Source organism: Tribolium madens, unplaced genomic scaffold, assembly GCF_015345945.1.
Source record: "Tribolium madens isolate multiple individuals breed KSU strain unplaced genomic scaffold, Tmad_KSU_1.1 Scaffold_96;HRSCAF=242;Tcas5.2_LG5, whole genome shotgun sequence".
Classification (NCBI taxonomy): domain Eukaryota; kingdom Metazoa; phylum Arthropoda; class Insecta; order Coleoptera; family Tenebrionidae; genus Tribolium; species Tribolium madens.
In genome coordinates, this window is record NW_025401068.1 from 8,798,305 (window position 1) to 8,819,406 (window position 21,102).

Sequence of the window (21,102 nt, forward strand, 5' to 3'; positions counted from 1 at the left end):
CCTCGTCTACTTCATTTCCAAATAAATCTTTTCATCTTTGATATTCATGCTTGCAATTCTTTGAGATTCAACGACAGCATATATATAGTAATTAACATTTTGATAATCTTTTAATGTCCAATTAACTTCTAGTTTAGATGATTTTGTTTTACTAAATAAATTTTCATCATTTTCTTTTGTTACATCAAAAGCAACAACTAAATAYAGGTTACAAAAATCTTTATAGCTAACGCACGTACCTTCATCCAAATATTTTTTCTTAATTACAAGAGCGGAATGCGGCAAACAAACCGTTGTAAATCCTCATTATTCACCCCTGATATTCATAAGTAGGATGTTGGGTACCATTGATTTTAATATTTATTCTTTCTAAATTCATATTATCAAAAATCATCATTGTCTTGGTAAAATTATCATTTCGTTCAGCTCTAGAAAAAACTATAAAAACTCTAGWTATTTTATTTTGATTATTTACAACGCGCCAGTTTCCACTTCCAGAAGACCACAAATTACTACGGTAACAGTTAAGCGCATTCCATCCACAAAGAAAGTTAGATTTGCTAACTAATAATGAAGATAATATTTTTTCAGTTTCTTATGAGGGTTTTACTATTGGGATCCACAAACTACTATCAGATATTTCATAATCATAATTTCCATCAACTTTAGCGTGTAATATATTTTTCACCCTATTTTTACGTCATTCAATGCGAATTTTTCCATTCAAACTTTGTTACAGTCTCGTACAAATCGGAAAATTTTAGATAGTGATTGTGATAGTTTTTTTATCTTTTGTTAACAACCATCTCTCTAAATATCCTTTATTGAATGCAGAATTATTTGTGATTTTTGAAACAATAGTTTTTATATCAACGTCTAAATCTTTAAATTTTTCCGCCTTATTTTTCGCATCATATTTGTATTGKGACGTATCTGCTGAATCTGCTGTGTCTGGGTACCAACACAATTGTAATGCTGAAGTATCAGGAACAGCTCCTGAAAATTCAATCAGATTTGAAATTAGCGTAGCAACATCCACATAATTTGTTTCTTCTATCAATACCTCTTCATAGAACAACCTCWTAGAAAAAATAGAAAAAAAGGTGGAAAATCAACAAGAGGACCACCTGGTATAGGATTTAATCTAACAGAAAACGGCGATTATGATATCGCAGGACWCAAATTAGTTAATGTAAAACAACCAGAAAACCCTGGCGATGCTGTTAATTTACAATATTTAGCGTCAGCGTCCACAAAATGGACTAGTGCTTTGCATGCTGCTATGGACAAAGTCAACGATAACATGATCAAAAAAGATGATTCAGAAAGCGTTTTAAAAACCGTTAAGCAATCGTTAGATTCGGTGAATATAACCGCTACAAAAAGATATATCGATATTGGTAATAGAAGATTAGTTAAAACTGCTGATGCAGTTGATAAATATGATGTTGTCAATAAAGGACAACTAGATATTTACGGAGAAAGGCTAATTAACTTGGAAACTGAATTCATGAAAAAAACTCATTATTCATTTTTACAATTTGTAGGAAAAATTAATTTTGAAAAGGGAACATATGATCAAAAGATTATAACTATGCTTAAGTTTACTTTTGATGGAGAACTCCAATCAGATTTTATATGTTAGTCAAGTTTTCTTTATAATTATTTACAAAAATAAACATATATAAATGGAAAGCAATATAGTAATCAATTTAAATGAAAATGGTATCTCCACTGTTTGTTGTACAGTAAACGGTGAAAAAATTGAATTTACTCTGACAGGAGATGAAGAAGTTGAATTGTTACGAAAGGTTACTGTTATTTTGCTTACAAAATTACCGCCAGAAGAAGCGCATAAACATCTGAATAAATTCTTAAAATTCGTCTAATTAATTAAAAATAACAATCGTGTTCGACAAGTTGGACAATTCGTGCGAATTACTCCACAATACACCGCAGCCGAAGGGAATTTAGTTTATTGCTAACTAAATGGATTATTGTAAAATATGCAAAACAAAAACTAAATCTACTGGAAAACCAGAATTTATTGCAAAATATAAACGCTGGAGAAGAATATCAGCTTGCAGAATTTGTCAATCAGTAAAAAATAATATTTCTAAATCACCTAAAGATATTTTAATTTTTGAATTATTTAACCCTTAAACTGCTAAATTAGTTTTATAATCCTTGCGCTGTGTGCGCACATATTTTGGGTGGTGCGTGGTATATACGGTTAGAGCGGTTAAATCTTATTGCGTAGAAATACGTTTTGAGCAGTTTACTGCTAAATTCACAAATTCTTAGAAAAATTTTCAGGTCTGTATTTGTAAAATTTAGAGTAAAGGTAATTTGTTTTATTCAGTGCAATATTTTAAGAGTACAGAAACCTTATTACATCGCATAAGTTTTTTAAATACTCCCTAATTGTTTTCATAAAACGTAATAATCAAAATTATCAATTTCTTGAACAGAATAATACTTTGTCACCGTTTTTAGCAAAAATTTACTTTAGCTCTTGATCAGTAAAAAATTTGTTTTGTATTGTTGATGCAAAAAAGACATTTGTTCTGTAACAATAAAAAGCAAACTTAAAAAATTGTATAAYCAATAAAATAATTTCGCTTGTAAGAAGTCATCACTCATTTTTCCGTGCTAATATCGCAGAACACAACTTTTGAACATTCTTTTATGAAAAAAATGAATCCGTCCCATGGGTTTCTAAGAACGCATTAAACAGTTACCGCGTATAAATACGTTTAGAGCAGTTAACAACACCAAAGAAAAAAAATTTGAATTAGCAATGGATTTATGGTCTTTTTATATTAAGAAACTAATATAATTTCAAAATAASTCATTTCAAAGAAAAGACATTTCAAAAAAATATGGCATGAAAAATTAGAAACATATATTAACGACTTAAAAGGATAATTCGGACAAAGTCCTCATGAGCAAAGCGAATTTCATCCATAAATGTTTTTTTGAATAATTTTTTTCCCTAATAAATGGGGCTCTCGAAAGATCAGCTTCGTAAAATGAGCCTCGAGGAAATTATAAAACTTACTCAAGGTGATTTAAAAAAAGTGGGCGACATAATTGAACAAATTAATAAAGACAGTTCGTCTTCGACTCACGAGTTAGCTTCGCTATCGAGTTCAGCGAAGCCTGGTAAAGCCAGCCCAGAGGCGAAGCCGAAGCCTCACCATGAGCCGTCCTCGATGGATAAATATTTTTTAACACCACGGACAAATAATGAGATTGTCCTAAATAAACTAAATTAAAAAAAAATAAAAACCATTGCAAAAAGACTGGGCTTAAGAAACTATTCACAATACAACTCGAAGACTAAATCAGACCTCATAAAATTAATTCTAAAAGAAGAGCTCGATACTGGCGACTGGTTTAATAAATTAAGTAGACTCAATATTAAAAAATTAAAATCTATTGCTGAAAAAATAGACCTAAAGATAAAACAAAATAGTAAAAAAACAGATCTAGTGAATCGAATTTCAGATAATGTAAACAATGAAAATTTAAATACTATTCTTAAAGAAATTGGGTCGCAAAGTTTAGAGGAATTATTAGAGGAAACCATGTCAAAAAACGAATCGACTCAGAATACAACGATAAAAGAATTAAGAAAAATTGCTAAAGAAAAGAATATCAAAGGTTACTCTAAAATGAAGAAGGCAGAATTATTACAAAAAATTAACGACCAACCYTTCGCTTTCGAAGATAGTTATTTTACAGAGTTTTCAAAAAAATCTAAAATTAAAATAATAGAAGAAGAAACAAAAGCTGAATACAGTAAAAAATGGYYGAYACARAAAYTTTARTATAAYGTTATATTAMTGYAAGASGAAGAAWCATCCGAGTCTGATCTTTCAGACATAATTATGAAAAAAATTACTGCRATTAGAGAGGGATTAAATGAAATGATTAAAATAGTAAAACAGAAAACAAATTTCAAAGAAGGAGATTTAATGAATATAGTGGTTAATCATCCTGATCTTTGGAATCCTATTTCCACAGGATCATCAAGAACTTCTGATATTGACAATTTATTAAACAAAATTCAAAGTATCTTAACTTCAAATCAAGATTTAGATATATACGGTTGTATATTTTATGCAGAAGTAGTTATGTAATCAACTTGGGGAATATAATAGAAATTATTTTACTTTAGATGATATTGCGAATATAGAAAGATTATTAAATATTCAAATAAAAATCGTAGCAGCCGAATGTTTTAATTCTATAATATATTCAGGACTTGAAATAGATGTAAAAGTTTATTTATATAAAAATGGAAATCATTTCGATACAATCAATAGTATGACAGGTTTGTACGGTCAGTCTTATTATTGTYAAAAATGTGATAAACCATATCAAAATAAAGACGGACATAAATGCAAAATGAAGGATAAAATATGCGTAATGTGTTTCAAGTCTAGTCACAAAGAAGACTCTTCAAAAAGAATATATTGTGAAAAATGTAATAGGTATTGCTTTAATCAAGAATGTTTAYACAATCATTCAGAAGTTTGTGAAAGATTTCATAAATGCTTAAAGTGTAATAAAATACTCAAAAGAGGTGATAAAATGGTTGACGAAGGTACAAAAATGATTGAAGAAGGAAATAACAAGAAGAGTAWTCAAATCATTAACAAAGGTAACAAAATGATAGAAGAGGGCAGCAAAGAACACAGATGTGGATGGGAAAAATGTCGAAATTGTTATAAAGAAATTGAAATATTAAAACATAAATGTTATATGCAATGGAAACGACAAAAAGGTGGAATCTGTCAAACAACAATAAAAGACGGTGATAAAATATATAAAGTAAAAGGTTGTAAAAATTGTGATAGAAAAGGTTGTACAACAATGGTTCCTGGTAAAACAAACATGAGAGTAAAATATCACATATATCAATGTAAAAATTGTAAAAATTGTGTTAAAATACCAAGAAAGAACGAAGACGGCTTTCAGTGTCATAAATGCGGGTGTTTATTTGATACAACTAAATGCTCTTATACAGAAAAATATTTATTATTTGATTATGAAGCGATGCAAGAAACAGGCAAACACATCGCTAATTTAGTTATATCTCACGATTTTAGCGGAAATGTAAATTCTTTTAAGACTAACGAAGATTTCTGTAAATGGTTAATTTCTAAAGATCATCGAGGACACACAGCTATTGCACATTATTTTAAAGGTTATGATTCTTACTTTATTCTAAAATATTGCGTTGAAAACGGTATTAAACCTTTCTGCGTATATAATGGATCTAAAATTATGTTAATGGAAATAAAATCAATTAATTTAAGAATTATTGATAGTAGTAATTTTGTTCAAGGACCTTTAAAAAACTTCCCTAAAACATTCGGTCTAAAAGAACTTAAAAAAGGATATTTTCCACATTTCTTCAATTCAACAAAAAATCAGAACTATATTGGAAAAATACCTGATACAAAATACTATGGTGTTAATTCTATGAAACTATGAAACCAAAAGAAAGGGGAGAGTTTTTATATAGATCAAAATATATTAAGAAAGATACAATAGCTGTTGTTGATAATCCGAAAAAAGATCAATATTCTCAACAATCAATTTCATGGTTAAATAGTTTTCATAATCAAAATATAAAACACGCATTAAACAATGGTGAAGTGAAAATATGTGGATCAAAAGTTGACGGATTTGATAAAAAATCCAATACTGTTTACCAATATCACGGGTGTTTTTGGCATGGTTGTACTAAATGTTATAGTTCAGATTTTATTAATAATAAGAATAAAACAACTATGGAAGATCTTTATGAGAAAACAATAGAAAGAAGCGAGGAATTAAAAAAAGCTGGTTATAACTTAATAGAAATGTGGGAATGTGAGTGGACGAAGTCAAAAGAATATAAGAAAGAAATGAAACAAATTGAAGAAGAAATTAAGGAACAGGAAGAACTTAATCCTAGAAAAGCATTCTTTGGAGGAGGAACGAATGCAACAAAATTGCGCGTTAAGGGGAAGAAAATGAAATATATAGATATTTGCAGTTTATATCCAACAGTACAATGTTACGATGATTATCCAGTTGGACATCCTACTAAAATATTCAAACCTCGTACGTATAATTCAGATTGGTATGGTTTAATAAAATGTGCAACAAAAGGTTTGTATCACCTCGTTTTACCTGTTAAGAATAAAACCAAATCTGGTGATGAAAAACTAACATTTCCATTATGTCAATTGTGCGCAAAATTAAATAATCAAAAAGATGTTCTCATACGGAATCTCAAAGAATTATCAGAGGAACCTGGTGTACCAACGAAGTAAAAAAAGCAATTGAAAAGGGTTACAAAATAATAACTATTGATGAGGTTTGMCATTTTTACGAAAAATCATCAAATTTATTTAAAGGATATGTGAAAGCGTTTATGAAAATTAAATTAGAAACAAGRCCTTGGCAGGATGATTTTGAATCAGAAGAAGAATATAGAAAAGCTGTAAAAGAAAATCTAGGTATTGAATTGGGTAAAATAGAAAATAATCCTGGAAAGAGGGCTGTTGCGAAAATATGCTTAAATTCCTTATGGGGCAAAGACAAAATATGGGTGCAACAGAATATGTTACAGATGTTAAAAGGTTTTATGACATTTTATTAGACGAGAAACTTGATAATATACGTATAAACGATATAAATGAAAATATGTTACAAATTGATTATAAGTTAAAAGATTGTTATGTTGAAAATGATTTCAATACCAATATATTTATAGCCGCTTTTACAACTGCAAAGACTAAGATTATACGAAATGTTAGATAAATTAGGAAAAAGCGTAGCATATTATGACACAGATAGTATTGTATATGTAGATTATGGAAAAAACACTATTAAAACAGGTTGTCTATTGGGAGATTGGACAGGCGAATTAGGTAAAGGCGTYTGGATAATAGACTGGATATCAACAGGTCCAAAAAGCTATTGTTATAAGGCTAATACAGGTAAACTTGTTTGCAAAATTAAAGGATTTACGTTAAACTATGAAACGTCCAAAAAGATTAATTCCGATAGCATGAATAATATTTTAGAAAAGTCCAGCAGAGCCGCTCCAGAGTCAAAAACGAACAAAGACTGCAAAATCAGTACACAATATAATCGAATTACCAGAGATACTAAAACTAAAGAACTTTTAAATAAAATAGAAACCAAAAGGTTTTGTTTATGACAAGAGAGTTATTCTAAAAAACTTTGATACAATACCATTTGGATATTAATCCATTTCGTTAATAATAAATAATCCTTCTTTATTGTTACTAGGTAATGGATAATTATTATACTGTGTAAATGGAAAACATTATATCTCCACAATTCAATAATTGATCAAGCTTTTGAAATTACTCTTGATGAAGAATTTGAAATATAAAAAAGTTACAATTCTTTTAATTACAAAAAGTTGTGAAGAACAAAAATATAAACATAGAAATTAACAAGGTCTTCAAGATAACTTTCAAAACAACGTTGTTTTTATCAACTGCATCTTCTTTTATCACATATCTTATTACCAAAAGCTTTAAAGTCAAATAATTATAATATGATTAATAAAACGAAAGGTAAAATTGAATTTGAGCTAGTTGATATTAWATAGAAAAAATATTTAATTACTATTATTTATCACTTAGGTTACAATCAACAGTACAGTCAGTTTATAATTCATCATCATAAATAATGATATCGTCACATCAAATTAAAAATCCGCAGCATTACATTCACAGTTAACATTATATATCACAGAAAAGTTATTGTAACTGTTAATGTTTATATCTCCAATTGTAACATTCATATATTTATTACTTTGAACTATCTGATATATATGGTTTGCTAATCCATTGTTCACAGGGCCTTGGTAGTAGCAGCTAATTTCCCATGCGCAACATGGGTGTTCCTTTCGATATATTGGTTTAACGTGTCTTATACTTATTCCAGGCAATAAGTGGGGAAAAAAAGCACTTGAGCTTGGTGATGCATCTCCTCTACGTTTGGAAAGCATCCTGTTGCAAGCGGTAGCTCCCATGTTTTTGGGCAAGGCACAATCGCCATGCTGAGAAAAAGTACTGATATCTTAGGTGATCTTTTAGATTGTACTTGCTATAAAACATAACCTATATTAAAAAAAGCAACTAAGACTTACGCATACCTACCTTATTATGTAACAAAAACCAAGTACGAAAACAAAACACCAAGACTAACCAATATTAAACAATTCTTGTAATAGACAGTTTAAAACACAATATTATAAAAATTTATTTAACATAAGTAACCCGAAGAAATGACAGCCATTGAATGATGATCATATTGATGATATACTTGATACCTATACCACAGATTAGTTGCTAATCTGTGGATATACTATGTAGCATCGTTTTGCGCATGGCGCAAGGTTGTCATTTTCTAAAGCAAACTTTGTGCATTGTTGCCAGATTTATTTTATTTTTATTATTTTATTTACAATCAGTTAAACTTGCACTTGAAAAAATGATGTGTGTTTAGAAGACCTTATTAGTTACCCCTTGAAAATCGGGGTGTTTAACTTGAAATTTTACGCTTTTTGAGTTACCTTGAAAATCAGGTTGTTTTTTCTTAAAAAGATAGATTTTCCAGAAGCCTTAATACAGGACGTCAAGAAAATTGATGTCAAAACAGTATTTATTAACGAACCGGGTTTGTATTCATTAATTATCGAGTTCCAAAAATGGGTTTACGGTGGCTTTAAAAACGTGGGTGTTTTCTCGATTTTTTCTGCTTTTCAGTTTACCCTTGAAAATCGGGGTGTTTTCCTTAAAAAATGTTAATTTTAAAATAGATATACCTTCAAACGAGGGTGTTTTCACGATTTTTTCTGCTTTTCAGTTTACCCTTAAAAATCGAGATGTTTTCCTTAAAAAGTGGCAGTGTGTTGAAGGGGCCTTCTTACTACTATCCCTCGTAAATTTTATAGTTCTAAATCAATAGGACTTTAGCGAACGTAACTTTGAAATAAAAATATTAAGAGAACAAAAAATTTCTTCCCTCATTTAGTGTTTGAAAAGTATTCTATTCTTATCAGAAACACATGAAGTGTGAAGATAAAACATCCTATAATTAATAATTAGTAACAAGTTGGTTAATAAAATATTATTTATTAAAAAAAAGAAACTTGCCTAAATCTGATTTAGATTTTGCCAGAATCAGCATGAAAAATGATAATTAGTAGTCCGATAAAAAGGTAAAAATTCATTTGAAATTGTAAATTTTAATTCGGTTCAATTTTTCACTATAGTGAGCACGAGGTAATGCAGTCACTGATAAAAAAAAAGTTAATAAATTCCAATTCAAAACTACATCAAATGAGATAGAGGCTGATTTTTCTGTGAAATTCCTTGGATTTCGCACTTATAATTTTTGTAAATTAGAATCAAGCACCTGAAGTTAAGTTGCTGGCCCTGAAACAAGATCACGAAGCAATAGCAATGTGACTAATGTAGATTGATTTAAACAATAATTAATGACTTATTTCAAATACACAAAATACATTTAGATAATTTCCTGAATAATTTATTAATAAAAGATTACTTTTATGTAAACGATTAGGAAGAATGACAAGATCAAGGATGTCTCTTGAAAATCCATTTCAAGAAATATTAAAACTGATTAAATAATAAATATAGGAAAAGGAATTTAAGTTTAAGAGGTCAAAAAAACTTCACTTTATTTTATGGTAGATACACGTTTACTAAGCATCGTATAGGCCATCAGCCTACCTACTAAATAACTACATCGTTGTATATCTTAAACTACCTTAACAATAAATTAGCAAATACCAACTTTGAGTTAACCTCGCTTTTATATCATTTATTTCGAACTGTACATTAGCTTAATTTTTATATATAAAATTTAAAAATTGTAGATCTCATCAAGATACCTTTCCTTTTGCTCTGAAATAAAAAAAATATCCGTAATGATAAGAATATAATCCACTATTCTTCAAGTATTTACAAAAAGAAAGTGTTAATTCTCCAAAGAATATTTGAGGTTCTTTCTGCTTTGACAACATTAAGCACAGAATCCTCTATTGTACGAAATATAAGGCTTCTTTTGTTACTATGTAAGTATAAACAATTTATATTCTTTCCAAACTTCATCCTCAATGTCATCAAAGCCTTCCGTGCAGCTAAATAGAATAATTTTACGTTATAGTTATATAGTTGTAACAATAACATGTTAACCATTTTGTCTCTTTTTACAACATTATCTGACAAAAATAAGTGTATTATACAAATAAATAAAGCACACCATGAGTTAGTTGATATCTGAATTGTTTCTTTCACCCGTCACTCGGCATGACGTAAAGCAGTCTTTGGTATGTAACTTATTAAGTACAAATTTCTTAAAAATATTAAAGTCCCTTGTAAATTTAGGACACACGATCACAAAGTAACAGACATTGTCGACTAAAAAGCGATCAACGTCCCGTAACAAAGAAACAATCCAGGACCGGCTCAAAACCAATATGAACCGTGATATCTTAAATACTAATCACCCAGAAAATAAAAAAACAAAAAAATTATTCTCCGCCGCCCGTCACCGTCACCTCCCTGAACATGCTGTTCTCACTTGGTAACGTTGTACTTTCGATGACGGGAGAGTCGGGCAGACTCGTATCGGAATCATCTTTATGGTTTTCGGATTTTTCTTCTTGAGTATTTTTTTCTATGGTCGGGTCTTCCTCTTCTTCGGGAATTGTTTGAGATACTTCTTCGGTCGAAGACGTCCTCTCTAACTGCGAAATGGTTTCCTGGAGTTTGATGTCTTGCGCCCTGACCGAGGCTACGCCGTCGGGAGAGCCGTCTTCGCCGCAAGGTCGTAACACGAGGTATAGGAAAAGATCGGACAGTGATATTATACCTATGACTTTGTCGTCGTCGTCAACAACCACAAGCCTATGAACCTGCAAAATTAAACATGTGTTAGYTACAAAATTTTGGCAACAACCGTCAAAATGTGTAACAATTTATATTTCTTGAGAAGTACAACAGTTATGTACAAGTGTGTTTAGTGTTAGTAAGCTAACCCAAGAGTGGCTCACTCGTAACGTATAGAATACTTTATCCACTTAAAATCGGCATAGGTATTGTTCAATTATAAAGAAGAGTTGGATATACAGGGTGCGCCAGAACTCGCGCCCCAGAGAAAAATGCCATATAAGGTAAGATACCAGGAACAAGGAAAAAATGTTWAAAAAATTTTATCTATAAAAATTTCGAAGTTATGAGGGTTTAAAGTTTGCACTTTGACTCGTATTTATTTCTGCTGGAAAAATAATTTCCCAAGTTTTTTTGCTATAGGCTATTAAAAGAGGAAACAAGGAAGCTGTATCCTAAATTGTAACTCTGTTCAAWGTTATTTGTGGCTTTTATTGGCAAAATTTTTGTCCCTTTACTAAATAATTGTAAAAAAACATATACAAGATCATCAGTATCATTAAATAGATATAAAAAAATGTCGAATGTCAAAAAATATGTCAAAATTTTTTGAGATAGAATTTTTTAAACATTTTTTTCATGTTCCTGGTATCTTACCTTACATGAAAATTTTCTCTGGGGCGCGAGTTCTGGTGCACCCTGTATAGTATATTATTCAATCACCTGAGTGAATGATAGGCATTATGGATATGCGAATAGAAAACTATATCTTATCCACAACTATGAATACTTTCGATTTTTGTTATTGACAAAGTTGACGTTACAATTAATTAATAAAAATGCCAAAAAAAAAGAGTCGTGAAATATGACTTTATATGCCATTCGCCTAATGAACTAAATGATTTGTCTGTGAATGTGCATATAATTGCATTATTTAACAGTCGTAAATAAAATTATTAACATAAAATTGTTTTTATAAAAAATAAAGTAAAAATATTCAGGATTGTGCTACAAAATTACTGCTAACTGTTTTTACAACCTACATAAAACATTTTCTTGTTGTAATAAAAGAAGACTGTTACTTGACGATAAAAGAGACACCTTACTTCAATAAACTTCAAATTCGTTTCATAAAATAATAACAAGTTGAGGCTGTTCTAATCCCGACATGAATCTAAAATGATTATTCAATAAATATTTGGTTTATAAGATAATTATGTAAATATGCTGTTATAAAAATTAAGAAAAATATTTACGATAGAAGACTGAATATAAGTGAATCTCTTGTTATTAAAGTAAATTTCAATCTTTCCCATTAAATGAGTTTCTGTTCTAATAACCATTCAATCAAAAGTTATTCGCCCACATAGCAAATAAATCCCTTTGGTGTTCGCTGCTTTAAATTTTAAATAAAATAAACATGTTAATTTAACTCGAACGAAATCATGGATTTGATTTAACACATCGTTGTGGAAAAAATTATACTTAAAAAACTATTTTTTTTTTACCTCTGCTTTGACAATCTTGTCCATAATCGTAAACAACGTCTCGTCGAGCTTACATTTATGCACACCTTCAAACCATTCGTTCCTATGCTCATTGGCCTTCTTTAATGAAACGTCTAGATCATTATAAGTCTTCTCGGCGGCTAAATTCTGCAAAATTAAATTCATAAATAATAGTGAATTACCAATTTCATAAGCAACTTACAATAACGTCAAATTTAGCGTAGATGTCAACAAGCCTTCCTTCATTATCTACAATGGGCAGCGCTGAGACTCGCCTCTCGACAAACTTTTTCAAAGCTAAAATAATCGAAGTGTCTTCTGTTGCTGTTTCGATATTCTCGTAACTACCGATRCTCACTTCTCTCAYAGTTTTGTTCATATAACTAGGTTTAGGAAGTTCGTTAATCTATAACAAAGTGCAGTGTGATTAGATAGAATCATTGGGGTTTAATCAAAACTTCTTACGTATAAGAACAAAAATCGGAGTATCCTCTTGTGGGTTAGGATATAAAGAACGTTTCCCGTTTCGGGATCGATCACCGGTAATCTATGGATTCTGTTGTGAATAAGAGTTCGGATTGCATCGTACAATGAGGCGTCAGGACTGATGTAGATAAGAGGGCGCTGATCCTTTAGCACGTGCCGCCAAGTGTCCAATTTGTGCTCCTCAAGCTCGTCCATCGCCACCGTCGGTGACTTGTAGTACATTCGAAGTATTTTTATGAAGTCGGTGATGGTCAACATACCGACGAACTCTTGCTGGTTGCTGTCCCATAGCGGTGCCGCTCGAACACCTAAACATATGAGCAACCATAAAAATTTGATACATAAAAAGTAAACTKTTGCAATTTTTTAAAATTAGAAATTCCGATAGTTGTTTCTGGTCCACTGTATAAACCAACTTTTTTCTATTTGTCCTTTAACAAACAGAAAAATAAATCCACACTTCTTTTAGTGCCTTATWATTTCTGTAAAATGAATTAAAATTTTAAAAATAAAGGCAGTATTGRTACCGAACAAAATTATTACAAGAGATCAAGCGATAAAAAATTCTTATTATGTTAGTTATGTTACACTGATAATAAAGATTATAATCTTTATTTTACTCATTATCTAATAAGTGGTATAAAATTAAACAACGCAATTATCACGTTGGGTGGCTGGCTTTAAATTATGTTTGCTTTCTTACGTTTTAAAGTATTTTCTTTGAAGTAACATAATTATGTTCCGCTAAACGTTTTAGGTACATTTAACAATTATAAATGTGATATCAAAATGATACAAGTACACAACTGGTCAAATCCGAGACTTTCAAAAATAATAAACATCGCGGTTGTGACACAATGTGAAAAAGAAATGCTTCATTTATAAAAAAAAAWTAAATAATATAAAACTAAAAATATTGCAAATTGTAAAATATTATTCTACCGTCCAAATAAATAAGTCTGTCAGACGTATCAACTGCATTCGCGTCTATTTGGAAAAGTTTTCGTTTAAAATGGCAGAAGCAGAAAATACATTTATTCATTTTTATGTAAAATAACAAAATGAAAGTTAAAATCACTCAAAATAAACACTGACATTTTACTCTTCCGCTTGGCAAATACCGCAATTTTTAAGTGAAATTCACAGACTTGTTCAACTAAACGCAAAAGTGCATTTTTTGTTGTAACTTTGTTAAGTTTTTTCGGAGTTTTACATACGGCCTAGAAAATACAATTTGAATTCATTGCAAAGTTTCATCTTTTAACGTAATACAATTATTAAATATAAAATTAAATTAAATAAATTAAAATAATAAATATAAATTAAAGCTCCCAAAAAACAAATACACATCTATAACTAATTAAAAAAATTTGGCTACCATAGTAACGAAATTGATGACTTTTTCCTAAAGAAAAACTGTTTTTGGAGACTGAGTACCCAAAATTTCACGTACCTACTATTTTATTGAGTTCCGAAAAGACTCATTTTAGAGACTCTAATGAGTCCCCAAAACAGCTATTTTTAGAAGCGTATACAAAAAAAAATGTTTATATGAGTATTTGTGCAAACACAAACTGAAAATTAATTGGTTTCCGCAAAAGTTACTCGTAACTTGAAATACCAATTTATTTACTCACCTAAAATCAACAGATAACATATTATTCCTGAGTATATTATAATCATCCTGTTTATAAAACTGACAGACTTAAATGCAAATATTGTTACAATAAATTTCAAAGTAGGTAACCTAATTACCACAAAACAATCACTGTAAATAAGCATTTAATAAATCATTAAAGAATAATAAGTACTTTCCGAAAAACAGGTTATGTGCCGATATGTGACTTTATTATTGCAATAGTCTTAGGTTTTTTTAAGCTCGGTCCGTTTCGTCTAGGTTGACCGAAAAAAATTTCGCAAGGTACGAATTATCGAGACTCTACTGTAATTATTATAAAAACCTTTACTACATACTGCATGTTTCAGTTTATAAATTTAGAAAATTAATACACAAAAAAATTTAATGTTAAAAGTATTATTTCCATTATAAATTTAGATGACAAAAGACATAAAACATATATATATATATAAAAGTAGTTTGCTGCCAAATTCTAACTGAATCAGGTTCAGTTGGAGTTTAACGCAACTTTCAGTGTTTTCCTTCTTTTGCAAAGAATTTTATTACAAAGCAAAACTTCATTCATTTCACCCCATTATTTCGAAATTTTYCGTTTCTTTGGCAGTTTTCCTTTGCCAAAAACTTTCCCCGACTATCGAGAAAAATTTAATAATAAAAAAAAGATGTCTGCCATTAAAACTCCTGGAAAATCCATCATGACATAGTCTGCATTTTTCCCGACGTATAATTGGCAAAAATTCAAGGTGTTCACTGCTCGGGAAGTAAACAAACGAAAAAGAATATATTTATAGTTGTGTTCAAGTACGGTTAATATTTAAAAAAATGAAAAAGTGAGTCCTTACCGTTGTACACCAGAGCGAAGAAGGCCTTTTTGACCAACAGCTGCGTGTCAAAGACGACCAACTTGGCGGACGTCGGAATGAGATCATAGCACTTGTGGAATTTGAAGAATTTGACGAATATTTGAGATTCATCCTCTTCTGAAACAAAATTACCGGCTCTCAATTTTAATTAAAAAAACTGCCGGCGAAAAGTCAAAACAGTTTAAATCTATTAATGATCGAATTACTCCCACGCAAACATCAACCAAAGACGCTCAAAATACCTTGCTCGAGGACGTCCGCGAGCCACTCTTTGTATTCCGGCGAGACATACTCGAACTCTTTGATTTGATCGATACTGTAAAATTCTTCCTCCTCTTCGATCGTGGGCAAAAACAAACGCACATGATTCGAGAAGATGTGCAAACGTAACATGCCCGTCACGCTCCCACATCGCACAAAGCACCCGCAAAATCACGCCGAAAAATGTCAAAAAGCTCACCGCATGGCCGAAAATTGTGGTTAACAACAAAAGACGGACACTACTGCCAAARTTCCGCGTCCATATGACAACAAATAAATCCCAACATCACTAATTTAATACAAAACAGAAGATTATCGGAGACGGCTCAAGAGGTCAGTTGATTAAAAATGTTTCGACATAACAAAATCTCCCCTTTCGCCAATTTAATCGCGTCAKACGGAACAAAATATCAATAATAACATTATATAACAATAAAAATAATAACAATTACAATCACAACAAGTAAAACGTAACAAAAAATATCAACAGAGCATTAAGCTTCAAATTTTCTTTTTTATGCCTGAAATTTTGTGTCTATTTGGAAGGGGTAACACTGTTCGCCCATCCACATCCATACACCAAATTCAAATTAACTTTCGCGCAAGGAGCCCCGTCTAACACTGACTGGATAAACGTCAAGCTATTATTGGCGTCGAATAGACCAGCTGCCAAAATACTGAACGAGCGTCGCCAGTCGTCGATATCATTAACGAAAAATGATGTTATTTGGTATTTGCAAGTAGTCTTTTGACATTTAACACAAATAATAACATAAAATAGTCACGTTTGTTGAAAAACTCCCTTTCCTTATTTGGTAATTGGATTACAGCCTTCTACAGGGTCATAATATTTGATCTCTGTGACCGTGATGTTAAAAAGGTGGCTTCTAGCAATTAAACATCGCGTTTGCTCTAATCCTTTTTTCCTAGTTTCTTCTGATATTTTGGTAATTATCGAATCGGACGTTAAATTAGACGAAGGTTGAAGAGGGTCAACAGAAACTGAATGACGTGTGAGGTAATGGCAACAAGATAACTTATCTTTACCAAAGTAAAGTTTATTTCTGTATTCAATATGTTACTTAATTTAAGATCGACCAAAAGCGCTTACTTTATCAACAAGTTTTAAAGGATAAAAACTAATTAAACAACTCATTGGTATGTATGAATTCAACGTTGTTACTCACCTTTTCGGTGGCTTAAAACAAAGAAATGCGGGTATTAAAACCATTAGAACTCCTTTCTAGTGCTCAGAAAAATTTTAAAATGTTATGCAATTTATTAATGCTGGAGAAAATCCACTTTTTAACATTTATTACTCAAAACTTTATTTTTTTTCTTGTTGATGATGTTGATTTAATTAATTCATAGTAGTTGTTTATCAAATTTTAATCAAACAGTCGTTTTATGGTATTTACTAATCCTGCATTTAACATTTAATTAAATTAATTTGTAAATTCAACAATTTCATATGAGATATGAGAATTTAAACAATTTGTTTAATTGTCGTTTATTACACTGTAAAGTTTCGAATTTCAATCTCGCAAGCATTTTGAAAACCTTTTTYTTTCTATATTTACGGTGCACAAAGCGARAACTGGTAAGCTTTATTAATTGTCGTGTCAGAGATGAAAATAAAAATTCCTGCCCTCGTTTTATGTCTCATTTCCCATAAATTTGATAGTACTGTGCCAAGTATAACTTACTCATAATTAAAATAAAAATGCAATAACCTGCCAACCAAAAATGTTAAAATAAATCCACACCTGGAATAAACAGCGATCTAAAATTAGTTCGATGTGAACTAAAAATACTTCGTCTGCATTATCTGATGGATTGCATCAACAGAATGCAGCTGCCAGAAGTGGAGCAAAATTTCCGCAACCGATCCACTTCTTAGCGGTCTGGCTGGCGGCCGAAATCCGCTCATAAAATTATTAATACATCCACTCCATATCCGATAATAAAAATTTATTTTTTTCATAATAAATATTCAATTATCCTGAATAAATATGAAAAACTGGTTGTTTTAATGGAACTGTCATTTATTCCATTCAAGTCTTGTTGATGGACAATAAACAAATCAATTTTAAAGTAACCTTGAATGTGCATTAAAATTCAAAGGAAATAACGCAAAAATAACAACAAAAAATTTACTTAATTTTTGTTATGTATGCCGATAAATAATTATACAACACATGCCTTCAATGGTGTAAATAGGTAAACACGTTTTAACAAAATATATCACGGAAACGGAATAATAATGAAATATTCAGTTTTATACGTTTTTAATCACAAAAAATAAATTTGAGTTGATGCAGTTTGATCACGCTCATCCAATTACAATTGCAAATAATGAATGTATAAAAAATGAGGTTGATTACATACATATAATAAACTATTGAAAACGTTCAAATCAACAATCACAATCTCTGCAATAACAAACACTGATTTCTTCTTCAAAGATATTTTCATAACAATTATGTCATCAATTTGTATTTATATCATGATTTTAATATTGACGTTATCTCGCTTCGTTATAAAAAATTTGAAGCTTTTCTGTTTTTCGTAAACTATCCTTAAGTGTAGTTATAACATTGATTTATTTTGTTCAATTTCACGTTATTGCACATAATAATTGCATTTAGTCCCAAGAAAGACATGAAAATGCTAATCTGTTAGACAAGCTGAATATAAATGAGGCACGGAAAAGAAAAATAAGCCACAAATCAAAACAACATTTTACCGCGTTTTCACATTTTTCTTAAATTATTATTATCTTACCTTAATGTCATTTTAAATTTAGAATAGTAGGTAATAAATCATAAAATTTGGAAAGATTTTCCTGCTTTAATTTGGACTCCCATTTTTAGTGCGTTCCAYGAACCAAATTCAAATTTCAAATWGATTTAAAATTARTTTTGTTCCAAACAAATCGTCAAAATTTTCAACTTTTCTTTCTGTCAAAGAGACCAACTCAGAGGAATACATTACACGTTTATTATATGAACACGCCAGTGTGCCAAAAACTACATTTTTAATAAACAGTTCATTTGAATTATTTCAGTTAAACTGTTTATTATACAGCAACACAAACAAATTAGACAGATAGAACATGCCAAAACCAATATAGAACGAAATAATTACAGCCGAATAAAATTAATTAATAAAATAAAACCGAACTCACCTAAATCCGATATATTGACTTTTTCTAGGAACGGATCAACGACAGGTAACTGAAACAAAGAAAATTCATTACTTCCTTGCAAAATCTTTTTTGCGTAAAAAAATCCTCGTTATTACCAGCGCTCGTTTGATGAACGCTTTTGGCGACAACACAAGCGATTTCCTTTTTGCGTTATTAAACCTGGAATACCAATTCCAAATTCCGGAGGTAACCGGAGGCGTGAGCGGAGGTGAAGGTGTCGGTGATATTTTGGCGCTGGCGTTACTTTCAAGCGAAGAAAACCTCCGGAACATAGTGGCCTCCGGATTAATCCCATTGGTTCGTTACTCTGAACATACTTCCGGTTAATTCCTTACGAATTTACGGTTCCGATACGAAAGTAATCCAATTTTTCAAATACATTTCACGAATCTATCTGAAAGTGTGCCTTTATTCCGAGAGCTTTCGRTTCAAGGTGACAATGTGTGACCTTGGCCTCGAGCTTTTGATGCGGAGAACCCGACAAATAATAGGTTACGGTGCGGGTTTTTAAGGTACTTGTTGCGTCAAGTCTAAAATAACTAGTTAGCAATGAAAGCAATAAATTTACCGTGAAATGTTTAAAGTAGAAACGCCGTGGTTAGCTTAAAATGCTTCAAAAACTGAAATCTAAATTTACTTTATAAGTGAACCAAGAGATTGATTGTTTCACAGTGATGGATGGGGGTAGGTCGACTAGGTCTCYACCCATCGATTCGTTGTTTGTGATGTATCAATAATTCACTTTTAATAGAAGAGTTTGCATTTTAGCAACGAAATTATAGATATACATACATTGCTTATTACATACGTAACTCAAAGAAAAAATTCTTAATCTCGTATAAAAAAACCTAGAATACCTAGAATTCACATTTTTTTTTATCAAAACTTTGTAAAGCAGACATCAATCAATCAAAAGCAAGCACTTCACTTAGCGACAAAAATCGATAGTGATTTAGACCTAAACATTGTTTGCAATATTTATTGAGATTTCCTAAAAGAAAAACACCTGATTTTTCAACTTCTGAACTTTTAAATACGGTTTATCTAAAAAAATGTTGCAACAGAAACGTCTTAGTTTTTTGTAAGATATTCACTTCTGATTTTAAATCAACAATTAATTAACAATAAAAAAATCGTGCCGTTTCTGATATAAAAATAAGTTTTATATTATCAAAAAAAAATTTTTAATGTGACCTCTGAACTATCATAACCTGTTTCTTGTTTACGTATCACCCGTAATCAAGAAAATGTTGAAAAGCTAATAGCAATAATAACAATACAAACTTCATATATCTAGTTTGCTTGTTCACTTTTTGTAATGCTTTAATAATTCAATAATTATATTTAAAACATTTCCATCGACAAACAATAAAAGTTATATTTATCTTGTAAGAGAAATGTACGATTATGTTTGTATCGTCAGACATGTGTCAAAATTACWTATTACCAACTGGTTTACTTCAATAAAAAAACACGAGAGTTTATCATATATGTAAATCGATCATGTCCATAATAATTTTTTATAGTTGCATTTATACCACTATCATTAGAAAATTTCCATTTTTATCGATCTTAGAACACGTGTTAGTTATTTCTCTACAAAAATTAAATAAACATTAAATCAATTCCCGTTAACCTGTTTAAATTATTGAATAGTGGGAGTTTAATGGACACCACTATTAAATCCTTTAAAAAACTGACTCATATGTTGAAGAGATTAATATCTAGATTGCTACATACTCGTATGTAGTACAAAAATGCCAACTCTTCCACGCCATCCTTTAAAAAATAAAATAATTGTGGATTTAACAAGAACAACAAGTTTAATCAAATAATCAACTAACACCAATACGATTAACTCGACCGCCCACAATATTTTCCACTTAACATAACAATACTCAAGATGTCCAACCTGTCCCAAAACTTTGCTCAAGGAACCGTAAACAACATGATTATGTCAGCGACGTTCATCTTAAAAACTTTTCAWATACACTGTGCTCCACTCAAGGCCGTTTTCCAAACAATAACAATCCCACAGGAAATTTTTCCGAGCCGAAAAGCGTTTTATTCGATAGCCTATGTCAATATTGGCCAAACAATCGGAAATTTTGGRGTTATCTAAGCCAAATATGCCAAAGACGCAGATACCTATAATTAAACCCTACGTCAGCGTAAAATC

General features: G+C 30.6%; 1 protein-coding gene and 1 long non-coding RNA gene across 6 annotated transcripts in view; both read right to left on the bottom strand.

The window, feature by feature from the left end:
* Positions 1 to 7,631: 7,631 nt before the first annotated feature.
* Positions 7,632 to 8,376, bottom strand: LOC123013278. The gene is made up of 2 exons (XR_006413258.1): positions 8,199 to 8,376; positions 7,632 to 8,145 (listed from the first exon to the last, which is right to left on the bottom strand). It is a non-coding gene; the product is annotated as an uncharacterized LOC123013278 (long non-coding RNA).
* Positions 8,377 to 9,743: 1,367 nt separating this feature from the next.
* The window catches only part of LOC123013724 (5'-AMP-activated protein kinase subunit gamma-2), a 45,248-nt gene continuing 33,889 nt past the window's right edge, over positions 9,744 to 21,102 (bottom strand). For 3 of the 5 annotated variants that reach the window (XM_044412452.1, XM_044412456.1, XM_044412457.1), the window contains 6 exons: positions 18,903 to 18,951; positions 15,434 to 15,571; positions 12,932 to 13,260; positions 12,669 to 12,872; positions 12,467 to 12,613; positions 9,744 to 10,984 (listed from right to left, as the gene is read on the bottom strand). In XM_044412452.1, coding sequence (XP_044268387.1) covers positions 10,601 to 10,984; positions 12,467 to 12,613; positions 12,669 to 12,872; positions 12,932 to 13,260; positions 15,434 to 15,571; positions 18,903 to 18,951 — 1,251 coding nt within the window. In that variant the 3' untranslated portion in view covers positions 9,744 to 10,600. The remainder of the gene's footprint in view (positions 10,985 to 12,466; positions 12,614 to 12,668; positions 12,873 to 12,931; positions 13,261 to 15,433; positions 15,572 to 18,902; positions 18,952 to 21,102) is intronic. The other 2 variants (XM_044412455.1, XM_044412453.1) reach the window with 2 other exon arrangements.